This window comes from Rhineura floridana, chromosome 7 (assembly GCF_030035675.1).
Source record: "Rhineura floridana isolate rRhiFlo1 chromosome 7, rRhiFlo1.hap2, whole genome shotgun sequence".
Classification (NCBI taxonomy): Eukaryota; Metazoa; Chordata; class Lepidosauria; order Squamata; family Rhineuridae; genus Rhineura; species Rhineura floridana.
In genome coordinates, this window is record NC_084486.1 from 112,151,739 (window position 1) to 112,166,960 (window position 15,222).

Sequence of the window (15,222 nt, forward strand, 5' to 3'; positions counted from 1 at the left end):
GAGAATGTAATTAAACTTTGAAGTGCTGAGCAGTAACAGCTTGTTTTGCAAGATGTCACATATTCACAGGTCACACACAGAAAGGAGTCTGTCCCTTTCATATAATCCAAAAATCAACATCACTTAACACACAGTCTAAAAAGGGAGGTGGGGAGGGATGACTCACCCCACCCAGACTGTTTCCAGGCAAGAGCCTACACCTCCAATATGGAATTATTTGACCAAATTTTGACCATGCAGCTAAATTCCATGAGCAGCTCACTAGATATGTTATAACCTGTTACAGATGTGATCATAATTTAATTTCCCCCCCAAAATGTGAAGTCTGTAGCAGTTCTGTCATCAATTTATCAGACAGCAACCTAGGTGCTGTGTTCTGCGCTGGCTGTAGCTTTTGAGCCAGCCTTAAGGGCAGTCCCACTTAGAGCATTACAGTAATCCAAGCTTCAAGTTACCAGTGGGTGGGTTATTCTGGACAGGGGTAGCTTGGTAAAAAGCACTTCTAGCTACGGTAGCTACTTGGGCCTCTATTGACTACAACAATGGTATCAAAGGACACTTGAAAAATCAAGTTGAAATTACAGGGTTTCATCAGGGTGATCAAGGCCAATTAAATCCCAAAACTAGATCTGACACTAATTTGAGTGGTCCTAGATAATTAATCAGTGTCTTCCAAGAGTGCCTGAAGCTCAATCGTCACTACCCTCTTGAGCACCTTCCCCAGGGGATACTCATCACCAGGTAGTAGTTGCCATAGACAGTCAGGTCCAAGGTAAGCTTCTTTAAGAATAATACTTCCACCTCTTCGAAGGCAGCAGGTACCACCCCTCATGTAGAGATACATTCACTATACCCTGGACCCACCCAGTTATACCCCTTCCCGTTAATTGAGTCAGCCTTGAGGGGCAAGGATTTATAGAGAGCACACAGTCCACATCCTTGAGTTATAGAAGCAAAAACAGATAATAGAAAGCAAGGCTAGATGATGTGTTAGATGTTTTTATTGGATCTGCCATAACAATGATGTTCAGGCAGTCATGGAGCTAGCGGTTATCTTTATGATGCGTGTTATGCCCTTTGTGCTCCAGCCATCGCTGAGCCTGCTTCCTTACATGCAGGTCCTCACAATACTGAAGAGCAGAGTAGAAAGCAGCATAAGAGAGGGCACTTAATAGCAATCATGTCAATGGTCCAACACATCTCACCGTTCCATAACATGGTTAGGGCCTCAGTAGGATTGCCGGCCCGCTCCACTGGAAAATTTTCCAGAGCATTGAGGAATACATCGGGTTCTATAAGTCTGTAGGAGTGGGTCATCCGAATAGGTTCACCCATCCACACAGGTAGGAACTGTTGCCATGAGACTTAGCCTTACCAGAAAGTGGCCTGACCATGACAGTGGGGTAATCTCAGCAAAATCACCCCCTACACACTACCTCTCTCACCTCTTGGAACAAAGATTAAATTAAGGGCTGCATTCCACAATAAGTTTCCTTGCTGGTACAAACAATGATGTGGAACTTGTGCAGGGAAGCTGGATACCAGGTGGTTCAGAATCACACAGTGGATGCTATAAATGCTACCCCTGGAGGATAGAAAAATGACAACAGAGATGCTGATCTGTCTGAAAAATGTAATCTATAGTCTAGGCCTCAATTTATATCCAGCTGATATTACCATGACAAGAAAACTAGAGATGAAAAGTTGTTCAGAGTAGACTTAATAAAATTAAAAAGAATCTGCATAAACTCAGTATATCTTTATCCATCATACATCAAACTGCAACTGCATTAATTTGCCTTTTTTTCATTGTAGCTTAAAGGAATGTCATGGGCTTCCTCTTATTAATGGACAAAATTGTGATCCTTTTGCTACAGTGTCTCTTGTGGGTCCTTCAAGGTAATAGTTTAACATATATTGAAACTGTCTAAGTGTGATAGGAATATTGGACTGAAAAACAGATTTAGTGATATTGAAAAGTAAATGATATGGTGCATCATTTTTCAGTTGATTAACATAGAGAAGCCTCTTTAAGCAAGGGAATATGGTGTTAACACAGTTGGGGAGAATTCAGTACATTTCCTAATAACATTGGCTTGCATCAGCAAAGTTGTTCCATTTGTACAATGTCTCCTGTTTGTGTTTAAGAACTTCCACACCCTCTCTTTCTCCATGTGTGCTCCCCAAATCTGTTCTGGCATTTCCCCATCCCTCCAGAGAAGATTGGCAGGAGATGCAAGGCAAAAGAGAGGGAGGGAATTTCCACTGCACTAGCGGGTGTAGCTTTGGATACAACCCATTGTCTTAATTATTGTTCTATCTATTATGCATCTCCTAGCTCAGGTTTTTAAGATAATGCAAGAGCAGGTTTTTAAAAACTTATTATGCTTATTGTATTACATGGGGCTGTTTGAATGCTAGTCATCACTCAGTTTAAAATATATTTATTTTATTACACTGTTATCCTTTCTTTCCGCCAAGGAGCTCAATGTGATGAACAAGGAGACCTGACCTCCTCTCTGAGATATTGTACTGCCCTACAAATCTGTAAAAATGCAAACACAATTTGGCTTGGTCTTTCACAGTCTAATGCACTTCCTGTGTAGCATGGAAAAATTTGGTAACTTATGCTTCTGAGCATATGGTGAGTGGTGGCAGCTCCTGCAGTCAGTCCAAATAACAGAAACAAGACATGTGCTATGCTGATCTTGTTTTAGCAGGGAGGAAGCAACAACATTAAGACAGTTGATATAGTTCAGATAGTCACTTTAAATATGGCTAATTTAATTTCTAATTTTAGTGATGTTTCCGATAGTAAATCATTTTCTTTTGCTTCTGTTTCTGTGAATTTATTTATTTATTTATTTATTGCACTTGTATACCGCCCCATAGCCGAAGCTCTCTGGGCGGTTTACAGCAATCAAAAACATTAAAACAAATATACAATTTAAAACACATATTTTAAAAACAATTTAAAACACAATTTTAAAATTTAAAACAATATAAAAACAATTTAAAACACATGCTAAAATGCCTGGGAGAAGAGGAAAGTCTTGACCTGGCGCCGAAAAGACAACAGTGTTGGCGCCAGGCGCACCTCGTCACAAACATCATTCCATAATTTGGGGGCCACCACTGAGAAGGCCCTCTCCCTTGTTGCCACCCTCCGAGCTTCCCTTGGAGTAGGCACCCGGAGGAGGGCCTTTGATCTTGAACGTAGTGTACGGGTGGGTTCGTATTGGGAGAGGCGTTCCATCAGGTATTGTGGTCCCAAGCCGTGTAAGGCTTTCTAGGTCAAAACCAGCACCTTGAATTGAGCTCGGAAACATACAGGCAGCCAGTGCAAGCAGGCCACGATCGGTTTTATATGTTCGGACCATCTGGTTCCTGTTACCAATCTGGCCGCTGCATTTTGCACAAACTGCAGTTTCCAAACCGTCTTCAAAGGCAGCCCCACGTAGAGTGCATTGTAGTAATCTAATTTGGAGGTTACCAGAGCATGGACAACTGACGCCAGGTTGTCCCTGTCCAGATAGGGACGTCGTTGGGCCACCAACCAAAGTTGGTAGAAGGCACTCCGCGCCACTGAGGCTACCTGAGCCTCAAGTGACAGAGATGGTTCTAATAGAACCCCCAAGCTACGAACCTGCTCCTTCAGGGGGAGTGCAACCCCATCCAGAACAGGTTGGACATCCACCATCTGGTCAGAAGAACCACCCACTAGCAGCATCTCAGTCTTGTCTGGATTGAGCCTCAGTTTATTAGCCCTCATCCAGTCCATTGTCGTAGCCATACTTGAATATGTGAAGTACAGCAACACTTTGCGTAATTTACACTAAAAACACGCGAAAAACAATTGTGGAATAATGGCACTGACTATTCTGCATAATAGTGTCCAACCGACGTGAGAATTGCCTCAGTTTGCACACAATAAAATAGTGGAAGGTGAAATATATTCTAGTAAATTTCTAGGTGTGCTCTGTTTTTAATTGGCAATGCCCACCTTTCCTTAAGTGGAGTGGTTTAAGCATAGAAGGCTGAAAACATGCATCTTGGGCAGGCCAACTTTGTTTTTTCCAATAGCTAGATTCATTGCTTAAGTAGCAACATATTGTTATCAGTTTGATTTTACATCAAACTGCAGTTTCAATTTCAACTGTTAATACACCCAAAATAGAAACAGAACATAATCTCCAGTTTGAAACAAAAAAGGTTGTCTTCACCATCATGTGACATTGACCAATAAAAAGGCTTTGAGATTAATGAAAATAAATTTGACAAAGATTTCTAGGATGAATAATGAGAAATATAATTTTCTGGGTTAGATTTTCTGTAGAAACAGGAGTAACACAAGAACAAAGCAAATTAAGAAGAATACAAACAAAATACAAAGAATGTAATTCTCCATCGTTGGAGATTATTCCTGATTAAACACCACTCACCATATGCTCAAAGGACATGTCACGAAATTCCTGTAAGCTTTACAGGAAGTTGATTGGATTGTGAAAGACCAAGTGGAGTTGTATTTGAATTTTCACAAATTTGTGGGGTAATACAGTATCTTGGAGAGGAAGTCGGGTCTCCTCTTCCCCTAGTGCATTCACTATAGCTGCCCAATTTTCCTGCTTTTTAAAGTTTGATAGAAATATCTGTTGGCTATAGGTATGTTCTTAAACCGCAAGGGTTTTTTGCCTATTTAATAGATATGCCATTTATTTTGTGTATGGTCACAAAGGCCCTAACCTTAAAATATGCAGAAGCCCTCTGCATGCATCAGAGCTTTAACTTTTTTTTCTGATCAGTATGCAAATGAATTACAAACAGCTTTTAAAACTCACACTGCACATATTTGTAGATTTTGGATACTAACAACTAAAAGTAAAATAACAGATGGATATATAAAAATGGAGTTTTACATGTTCTAGCAGTTCCTATATGTAACACCATGGGAATCTGCAGGAGGAGGGGTCATCAAGGGAGCACTCGCCTCAAACCATAATCCCAAGATTCTAAGTTCATAAACATTTTTTAAAATTACTTTATTAATGCAGATGAAGTCCATCATTATTGTACCCATGTTGCAGGGGGCAGGACTGTGGCTGAGAAAGTGTGGGTTATGCCAGCCCTGTGAAGTAACCCAGTGTTGTACCTATTTTACTGAAGGGAGGATGGAGGTAGTGTATGGCAACCCTGAACTTTGGGGTTTGTTTGTTGTGAAATGCAATGGGGAGGGGCTGTGAAGCTGATTGTAACAGCAGTGCAACTAATTAAGAGCTGGAGGACATAAAGGGAGCCGGGAAAGAACTGAGGGTTTCAGCAGTGAGTGGAAAGACATTGTCTGCCTGTATATAGACAGCTGGTCTACCCATAGAGAACCAGTGGAGGGGTAGACCTGGAGTACAAATTTCTCAGGCCAGGTCTACCAGAAGTGGGCACTGCACAGTCACCACACCTGGTAGACCTGTTCTCTGATACTAGTTGTGTATGTTTATTCTTTATTTAGAAAACTTACTCCCTCCCCCAAACAACTACATATGACCGTGGGTAACACTCACATTGACTTTAGTGGGGCTACACAAATTCAGGTGATGTGTAATGCATCCGCTTTACAAGGAATGTCTTCCTGTTTGAAGATAGACCTTTCATAAAAACATCGTTTAACATGGTTCGTTCATATCAATACAGTATTTTTATAATTATATGTTTTTACATTTTGTATGGTAAAACTGTACCTTATTGGAACAGGAATGACCAAAAGAAGACAAAGGTAAAGAAGAAAACAAGCAATCCACAATTTAATGAAACATTTTATTTTGAGGTAATTAATTTCTTATCAAAATAACCTATTAGTGTGTTGCCTGTCAATTTATGCTGTTTTAATATTCTCTTTTGTTAGCTACCTAAATGCTAGCTATACAGCAACTTTTAACATTTATACATCACTGTACATGATTCCTCTGTGATACTGGTGCTTCGTAGGATAAAACTGCTTCCAAAGAGCTTAGCATCTAAACTAGATAATGGGAAAATGGAGGAGGGGAAAATCAAGAATGGTGAGTCAAAGACAAAGTGGTTTTTTTATAATTACAGTGAGTCAAAGGCAAAGGCAAAATATGGGAATGAGAATGGGTTCAGCCAAAGGTGTAATGGAAAACGTAGATTTAGTGTAGGGATTTTGAAAAAGGAAAGATGATACCACATGTTCATAGAGGGAGCTCCAATCATAGAAGCCAAGAAGGAAGAATGGAGAAAGGCAAATGGAGCACAGAAGATCACAGGTAGGGACTTAATTAGGCATTACCGCAAAGATAAGATTGGGCAAGCCTATAAAGAATACAGAGGAGTTTGTGCAGCATCAGAAAGAAGTGAGAAGCCACTGAGGGAAACAATTGGAAGAGGGGTGCTACACAATCTGAGTGATAGGGGAAATGAATGATTTTGCAGTGGGATTTTTGATAGAGGATGAGAAGACTGAGGTGTGAAAGAAGGGCCAAAGAGAAGAACATTGCAGAGTCAAGGTAGAAGGTCACCAGAGAAAGTACCAGAGTCTAGCTGAAGGGTCACAGAGCAATAGGCAATTAAAAAAATAGCAGTGTGGTTTAGGGAGCAAATGAAAAGAGAAGAATTATAGGTAAGACAGCATATAGGCATTGAGTTTACATATTTATGCCGTTTTCAATCCCAATAAGACCCCATCCAAGGCAGCTAAGAACCTAAATGTATATTGTTTTTAAAATCTAAATTTTAAATGAATTAAACCAATTTGGAATTCCCTCCCCTTAAATATTAGACAGGTGCCTTATCTTTTTGCCACCTACTGAAGACCTTCCTCTTTCAACAAGCCTTTTAAGTAAATACCTTATCCAAGTCTGCATTTGTGTTGGAATTGCTTTTAAAGCTTTTTTTAGAGATGTATTGTTTTAATATATTTTAAAGTCTGTTTTTATAATACTTTAGAGTGTTTTTAGTGGTTTTGTTTGCCACCCTGGGCTCCTACTGAGAGGAAGGGTGGAATATAAATAAAATAATAAATAAAATAAAACAAGAACTATTCCTGGCAAACAGGCCCTGGGTTTAGTCCTCTCCAGACTAACCATGAACTGTAACCAATGTGTATCCTACTCTTTATGGTTTGTTTGGGAGAGTGAAACCACAAGCCCAGGCTTGGACAACTAAGTTACCATAGCTTAGCTCAGTATGGGAACAGAACTTCCGGGGTGGAGCAAAGAGGCTATGATCTCCTCTCTGGGATGACATTCATAATAAGCCATGGTTTTGTTTAGCAGGGAGTGCAAACCAGGGCAGTGAATGTTAATAATTGACAGATATGGAGAATAATACAGGAGAGGAAAGACTGGGAGGAAAGATAAGTAGCCCAGTTTAGATACCTTGAATTTGAGAAAGTGATATCCAAGTATATGTATTGGACAGGTAGGCAAAGGTGAAGCACTGAACAGAGGGGATGATGTCTGAGGTAGAGAAATATAGCTGCATATCAATAGCATATTGGTGGTCCTCAAAGCCATGAAATTTGAGAACACCTAAGGGGAGATAGAATAGCTTGGGACCAGGAGCAATATCCTGAAGGCCCCCCGAAAGAAGGGAGGGACTGAGGCATTTCCTGGTGGAAATATGGAACTTGTGACTTGACAGATAACAAAGATCAATCAAAGAAATGCAAGTCATTAGGGAATTCAAGGAGGATAAAATAGTCAATTGTATCAAAAGTAACAGGCCACAAAGGTCAAAGACACAGCATAGACATTTGTATTGGTCGTTAGGAACATGATCTGTGAGGGCAGTCAATGGAGACCAGAAGCAAAGATGGTAGGGGATCAAGAGCAATGGGAATAAACACTATACTTCAGGAATCTGGAAACAAACAGAATAACTTCATTCTAACATGACTGAGAATTGAGCACAGAGGTAGATCTTTACACTAACTTTTGTAATAAAAAATCAACCTTAGGCAGCAAAATCTGAAATATTTTCAGTTATGTGTAGTTCAAAGGATGGATTGAAATTTCCTGCAGCTCAACATAAGATGAGCTCTCTTCTCCATCTTTTGTAATAAAATATTTGTTCTCAATCACTGATCATGCTTTTTGCTTCATATATCTTGGACATGACACATGTTGAATGTCAACTAGAAGTTCATGGATGTTCTGCATTCTGGCTTCTGCAATATGTGGCTAGAAATGCCGTCTTTGCTGTACATATCAATGGCTTGAATCCATGGCTAGTTGCACAACCTAGGTCTATGGTTTGGCTTCCTCATGATTGCTTCTGTTAATGTTTCTTAGTTAAACATATTTTACAAGGTTATAAAAACAAGAACTGATCACTTGCCAAATCTGATTTATCAGCAAGTGTTGCAAAGCTACATGTTCAGAACAGTTGATTTGTTGAAACGTGAACAGTTATGTAAATACTGAGTTATAGATGAAATGTACTATACAGTGTTAAATTTTAATTCTAAAATCTTCTGTGCTGACAATATATATAAATCAGAGCACGTCTGTTGCCTTTGAGTTAATCAGTTTAATTCTCTTACATGCCAGAAAGTCAAAAATCATTGTTGATATTATGTTGAATATAGTAGTTTATACTTGGCTGATTTCTGTGCAGTATTAATACTACATTGTGCAGTAATTATGAAATAATGGGTAGCTTGCAAAATATCCAGGAATGGTGTTAACATTCCTCTTGCTTGTGTGGCCAGTTGCAGCGCAGGCTTAAATAAGCCCCTGGCGCTCCGGCCCCCCAACACTACACATCACGCACGCATATTACATGCATTGCGCGACACTGCCCATCTTAAAGATGGCGGCTGTGGCATTGCCCCCTGCCGCAACTATGCTCCGCCTGTCCAGGCTGTGCGTGGGCAAGTGGAGCGGCATTTGTGATGTGCGAGTCTCTAGTGGTTATCTACCACATTCGGTATTTCTTCATATGTGAGGAGCCCTTGAAATAGGTGGGGAAAGGAGAGAAGGGGGGGGCAAAGTAACACAGTTTTTGCCCTCTTTCTTCCCATTGTTCCCAAATTCCAGCAGCTATCAAGCAATTTGGGGCCTCTTCCCCAGATAAGGGATTTAGGGTCAGACAGTTCTGAGGGACAGAACCAGTTGTTCTCCTTCTCTCATAGCACTAGAATTCGTGGACATCCCCTTTGAATGTTGGAAGATTCAGAGCAGGCAAAAGAAAGTACTTCTTCACATAGCGTATAGTTAAAGTATGGAATTTGCTCCCACAAGTGGCAGGGATGGGTCACCAACTGGATGGCTTAAAAAAAAGTCTTAGATAAATTCATGGAACATAAGGCTATCAGTGGCTGCTAACACTGATGGATATGTTCTGCATACACTGTTAGAGGCAGTGTGCTTGTGAATTGCTGGAAAATGCAGGAAGGAAGCGTGCTCTGCTCAGGTCCTGCTTTCGAGCTTCCCACAGGCATTTGGTTGGCCGCTGTGAGAACTGGATACTTGATTAGATGGGCCATTGGCCTGATCTAGCAAGCTCTCCTTGTGCTCTTATGAAAGGGAGGACTTAGCTTTCTTTCACCTTCAAAACTTATATTAGAGGAGGGACTAGCTCCACAACAAGCCCCGCCCCCCACTTTCCTGTTCAGAGCAAAACCTGCGGGATTCCTACTGCTGTATGCACCAACTACTTCCAGAGCTGGTTTTGGATGGGTAAGAATAGGTGGGTCTCAGACAGATTCATAGATAGTAACTATATGGGTTAAATCTAAAGAAGTTAGAGCAGAGTAGCTTAAGCTTAATGGGCTTAAGCTAGTCATATCCATTTGTTTCAATTAATCTACTATGAGTAGAATTACAACATGTTACAAAAGTATGTACAGACATGCTGAGAATTTAAATAGGGATGGGACAGGATAGAATCCACCCACCCCTCCTATCCTTGCATGAAAATACTGAGAGAGTTGAAATGATCTCTACCTTTCTCATCCTAATGAAATACAGTAACTATGGCAACATATAATAAAAGCCTCTGCTTTCATGCCCATTCAGTCTGATGTCTAGGCAGATTTATTCTACCATTTAGAATGCTATGCAAAGGGAGAGGGTCTGTCCTCTGGAGTGGAAGATAAGTATTGCTGATGCCAATTTCTATGTCAGTGCTGCTGAAGCCTATCCAAGTCTTGATGGAAGGTTGTGATTATTTACTAACTTCTAGACTGTGGGTGATATTCAGTGCTAGTTCTACTTAGAGTAGATCTTGTTGAAGTGAATATACATGACTAACGTAGGTTTGTTAATTTCAATGGGTCTACACTAGGTAAGATTTCGTTGTGTACAGCCCTTTGAGTTTAATCATAGTGTCTTATTAGTCCAGGTCCCAATTACAGATATGAGCAATTACATTTCTAACTCTCTTAAGTGGGTTAAAAAGATGGCTTCCTCACTTAAATTTTTGGATATATTGGGAGAACTTGAATTGTTTTTCTAGTATTGGTAGACTTCAAAATGGGCACTAAATGGGCAGTACAAAAGGAGAAACAAATTACTTTTGTGAGTTTTCTTACAGGTAACCAGGTCCAGTAGTTACACCAAAAAGTCACAATTTCAGGTGGAAGAAGAAGATATTGAGAAGCTGGAAGTCAGGTATATTATTTAGCATATTAATACTGATTCTGCTTTTTCATACAAAACAGTCAATGTTTTTATAATAACAGTAAAAAAAAGTTACTCCAAATAAAGAATCTCCAACTTTGAGGGATGGAGGAGTTCAGCTAAGTTTAAAATGACCTGAAAAAAACTAAGGAGAGAGAATTATCATCTGAATAGCTGAAGATGAGAATAGGTTATTTCTTAACATCAACTGAACTATTTAAGTAGGATAATTTGGAACATCCAAGTGAATATCGCAATGGATAACTCATTTAGGGAGGCAAGACACAACACAATGGGTTTTATTTTTCTTCTTCTTAATATATGTGCCGTCTTAAAAGAAATGTCAGTGAGGTAAGACTCAACAACCCAAGTAGAGTGCATGCCTTTGAGAGTTTTACAGCTTTTTAGGTTGAAAGAACTTGAACTGTTTGGACTAAAACAAAAAAAACCCAATGCATGTGTCATGTAAGTGTTACAGTTTAGTCAGAATGAGCAATAACATAGGAATATTAATAAATCCTAGGAGAACTATAAATGCCTGATAAGAAAATGGTAGTGTTTTTTTCTTTGAGTGCATCAGTACCGTCCAATACTGTTTTTAGCTAATTAATAAACCCTTGCTTTTTACCAATATGCTGACATTCCCATGGTTGCCTTTTATAGAAATAGGACACTTTTTGCCTCTTAAGTTAAACTATTGTGTGTGGAATTACAAATTTGTTTGTGTGCATGCTGAATTGGTGTGGTGCTTTATGTGATGATATCCAGTTATATTGACTCCTAAATTATATGAGAGTTGATTATGACATTAAATGATTAACTGTGTTTTAACTTTCAGAATTGACTTATGGAACAATGGTAACTTGGTACAGGACCTTTTCCTAGGAGAAATCAAGATTCCTGTCAAGGTGTTAGGAAGTGATTCCTTCCAAGCATGGTAAGAAACTAAGCAAAAGACCATTTGTGACATAGTTAAAACAAAGTGTAGTTTTTGTTGTATACAGCATGAAAGAATTTATAACGGGAAACTCAACAGTTCACTCTACCAATTATTTCGTGTAGAATTTACTGCAAGGTTAGATTGCTTGCTCTGTCTCTCAGTCCCATTTATTGAATCCAGTATAAGAAATTAACCTTGCTTGTCTATCTGTCATTGGAACCAACAGAAAAAATTAGTTGCAACTAACGTCCCATTGTTTTCAGTGGGACTAAGGATGGTATCCAACATTAGTCAAACTCAGAGTAGGCACATTAAAATTAATGGACAAGTTATTCATGTATATCGATTTCAGTGGATGTATTCCGAGTATGACTAATGTTGGATACAAATTAATGTTAACTGGATTCGGGCCAGTTTCTTGGCAAGCATTTCTGTCTGTGGCTAAAGTCTGCCCATTTTGTATGAAGCAAGAATACTGCAGTTACAGGTGTGTCTCACAAGATTGGTAAATATGTTACCACAGCACGCAGCCAGCAATCTTATGATAGCTTATGTGGTATATTACATTACAGCAACACTTAATTAAAACATGTCTCATCTTTATAGTTATAAACTGCTGGTGCACTGAAACTGACAAAATAATTTGTATTTTGTCATCATTTCAAAGTGTAATCTTTACAAGTTCTACTTTTAGTCAGTATTCTTATGTGTGCTCAATTGCAAGTAGTTGACATTTTATATTTCTTGTTATCTTAACACATTTTAAGAGTTAAAAAGGGAAAAAGAAACTGAATGGTACTAAGTAGCTCCTTAGTGTGTTAAAGTAGGGATGGGCAGACTTTAGTCCTGTGTGGTCCATCAACATATATTACATTTACAGTGCAGGAATGCATATTCTTATCTCGTAACAGTTAAGCCATAATTATGTATTATGTGAACCTGAAAGTGCACTTGCTTCAGAACATGAGAAGTGCTTATAATATGAATCCTTGTCCAGCATTATTTGGAAGAATCACAGAAACCAGCAGGTACTGAGTGGTCCTCCAGAATTTATGTATTTAAGCTGTTTATATACTGCTTAATCACTGAAGTTTCTAAGTGGTATATATAAAAATTATAAAAAGCATACAGTAGATAAAATAATTAAAATTAATCATAAAAACAGAAAACTTGCATAAAATGACTGATGGAAAAGAATGGTCTTTCTCAAGCGCTTGAAGTTCAACAGAGTGGGAGCCTGTCTGATCTCAGCTGGAGATTACTGAATGCATGGTTTCTGGGGAATATTTATTTATTTATTAGATCTATATCCCGCCCTTCCTCTCAGTATGGGATATGAGCCATTCATCTTAGCTAGTGGGTCACCAGTGGCCTCTGATATACCTTCTGCCCGCCCCTGGTTTATAGACACAGTGGTCCATACATTGGTACCTCAAGACTGGACTACTGCAATGTGCTTTGTATGAGGCTACCCTTAAGGTTGGTCTGGAAGCTGCAGTTAGTGCAAAATGCACAGCTAGGACAGCCTATTGTCAACACTTGACTCCTTTGTTGAAGCCATTACATTGACTGCCAGACCAAGTTTAAGGTTTTACTTTTAATATATAAGGTCTTATACAGCTCGGAATCAGGTTACCTGAGAGACCTCCTCTCCCCCTACATCCCTGCCTGATCACTACAGTCTTCTGATGAGGCTCTTGTGGTGATTCTGCAGATCTCTGCAGTAGAACATGGTAGAACATAAAAATGGTAATGTTTAAAAGATTAATTGATGCAAGTAAATGCCAGGAACATTTAAGAACAGTGTAGAAAACCCCAAGATTTATGTAATGAACAAATTTAAGTTGGGAAAAGCAAGCTAGGAAAAATGAGCAGAGGGTGGGTGAGAAGAAAATTATTCTAGATCTAACCTTATTTGGTGGATTATGAATAAACTGCAAAATCAAGCTTGTCACTTGAAACATGTCTTTCTTTTTAAGGTACCTTCTACAACCAAGAGATAATGGAAATAAGTCCTCTAAAAATGATGACCATGGATCGCTTAGGCTGAATATATGTTATGCTGAGGACTATGTGCTTCCATCAGAGTATTATGCTTCCCTCAGAAACTTGCTGCTAAAATCTTCGGAAGTTGAGGTACCCTCCTTTGGGTGGCTCTTTAATAACACATGAGAGTGAATGCAGGGGCACAATCTTCCATATCCCATTAGCCTTCTTGCATTTCTTTAAAAGAACACCTGGACAGGGACAGCCTAACTTCAGTTGTTACACTCTGATAACTTCTAGGTTGGATTATAGCAATGTGTTATATGTAGGGCTGTCTTTGAAGACGGTTCAGAAACTGCAGCTGGTACAGAATTCGGTAGCCAGACTGTTAACCAGGATAGAATGGTCAGAACATATAACGCCTTTTCTGGCATGGCTACACTGGCTGCCAATTAGTTTCTGGGCTCAATTCAAAGTGCTGGTTTTGACCTATACAGCCTTATGTGTCTCAGGACGCCATTACCTTTCCCCACATGAACCAACCCAGACCCTGCGTTCTTCATCTGAGGCCCTTCTCTATGCCTTCCCTCTGAGGGAGATGTTGGAGGGTGGCAACACAAGAATGGGTCTTTTCAGTGGTGGCTCCCTGCTTGGGGAATGCTCTTCCCAGGGAGCTAAGCCTGGTGCCATCATTATTTTTAGGCACCAGGCAAAAAAATTCCTTTTTACCTAGGTTTTTGGCCCTTAACTTAAAGGGCTTTAGGTAACAATGGCCTCTTTTAATGTGGCAGGTCTTGCAAGACCTGTCTTTATTTGTATTGATCTGTCTTTTAGGTTTTGTGTTTATTGTTCTAATGGGTTTATTTGGTATAATCGGCTTTAATCTTATTGTTGTAAATTGCTTTGAGTTGCCTTGCAAGGAAAACGAATTAATAATCATAATAATACCCAGATTGGCGACTGCAGTCATAATGAGAACAGTATAAGTAATACTGTTACTTATAAATATTTAAAATTGTTGTTGTTTATACTTATAACAGTATACATAGTTATAACTAATACTGTTACTTAAAAAAAATACTCTGTACATACTCTAATACACTGTACATCCATGAGAGAATTTAACTGTTTTTTAAAAGCAGCCCCCTGCTTCATGAAAAGATGGCATTTCACAAGCTATTTGGCTACCTTATGAATTGCAGTTCAAAGAAAATCTAAAATGTAAATGTACTGCCATCAAGTCGCTCCCGACTTACAGCGACTCTGTGAATAGGGTTTTCATGGTAAGTGGTAGAGGTAGTTTACCATTGCCTTCCTTTGAGGCTGAAAGGCAGTGACTGGCCCAACAAGGTCACCCAGTGAGCTGCACGGCTGTGTGGGGATTTGAGCCAGCTTAGAAAAGCATATTTTAACATTTTTGAATTTATTCAAATTCTGGTTGTCTTACTGTTTTTCCAATTTGGTATAACTGGTATTTATTTTCAGTTATATTTTCCCCTTTTTATAGCCTATTTCTGCTTCTACTGCTTACGTTTTGGCTGAAGTGTGTCGAGATAAATATGATGCCATTTTGCCTCTTGTAAGATTGTTGCTACATCATCATAAACTAGTACAATTTATCACTGCAGTAGCAGAATTAGAATTGAAAGATACTCAGTAAGT

The 15,222-nt window shown here is 39.2% G+C and overlaps 1 protein-coding gene across 6 annotated transcripts in view; it reads left to right on the plus strand.

The window, feature by feature from the left end:
- The window catches only part of RASA2 (RAS p21 protein activator 2), a 98,111-nt gene that overhangs the window by 31,862 nt on the left and 51,027 nt on the right, over positions 1-15,222 (plus strand). For all 6 annotated transcript variants that reach the window (XM_061636886.1, XM_061636883.1, XM_061636884.1 and 3 more), the window contains 6 exons: positions 1,816-1,899; positions 5,746-5,818; positions 10,549-10,625; positions 11,473-11,571; positions 13,554-13,710; positions 15,068-15,216. In XM_061636886.1, coding sequence (XP_061492870.1) covers positions 1,816-1,899; positions 5,746-5,818; positions 10,549-10,625; positions 11,473-11,571; positions 13,554-13,710; positions 15,068-15,216 — 639 coding nt within the window. The remainder of the gene's footprint in view (positions 1-1,815; positions 1,900-5,745; positions 5,819-10,548; positions 10,626-11,472; positions 11,572-13,553; positions 13,711-15,067; positions 15,217-15,222) is intronic.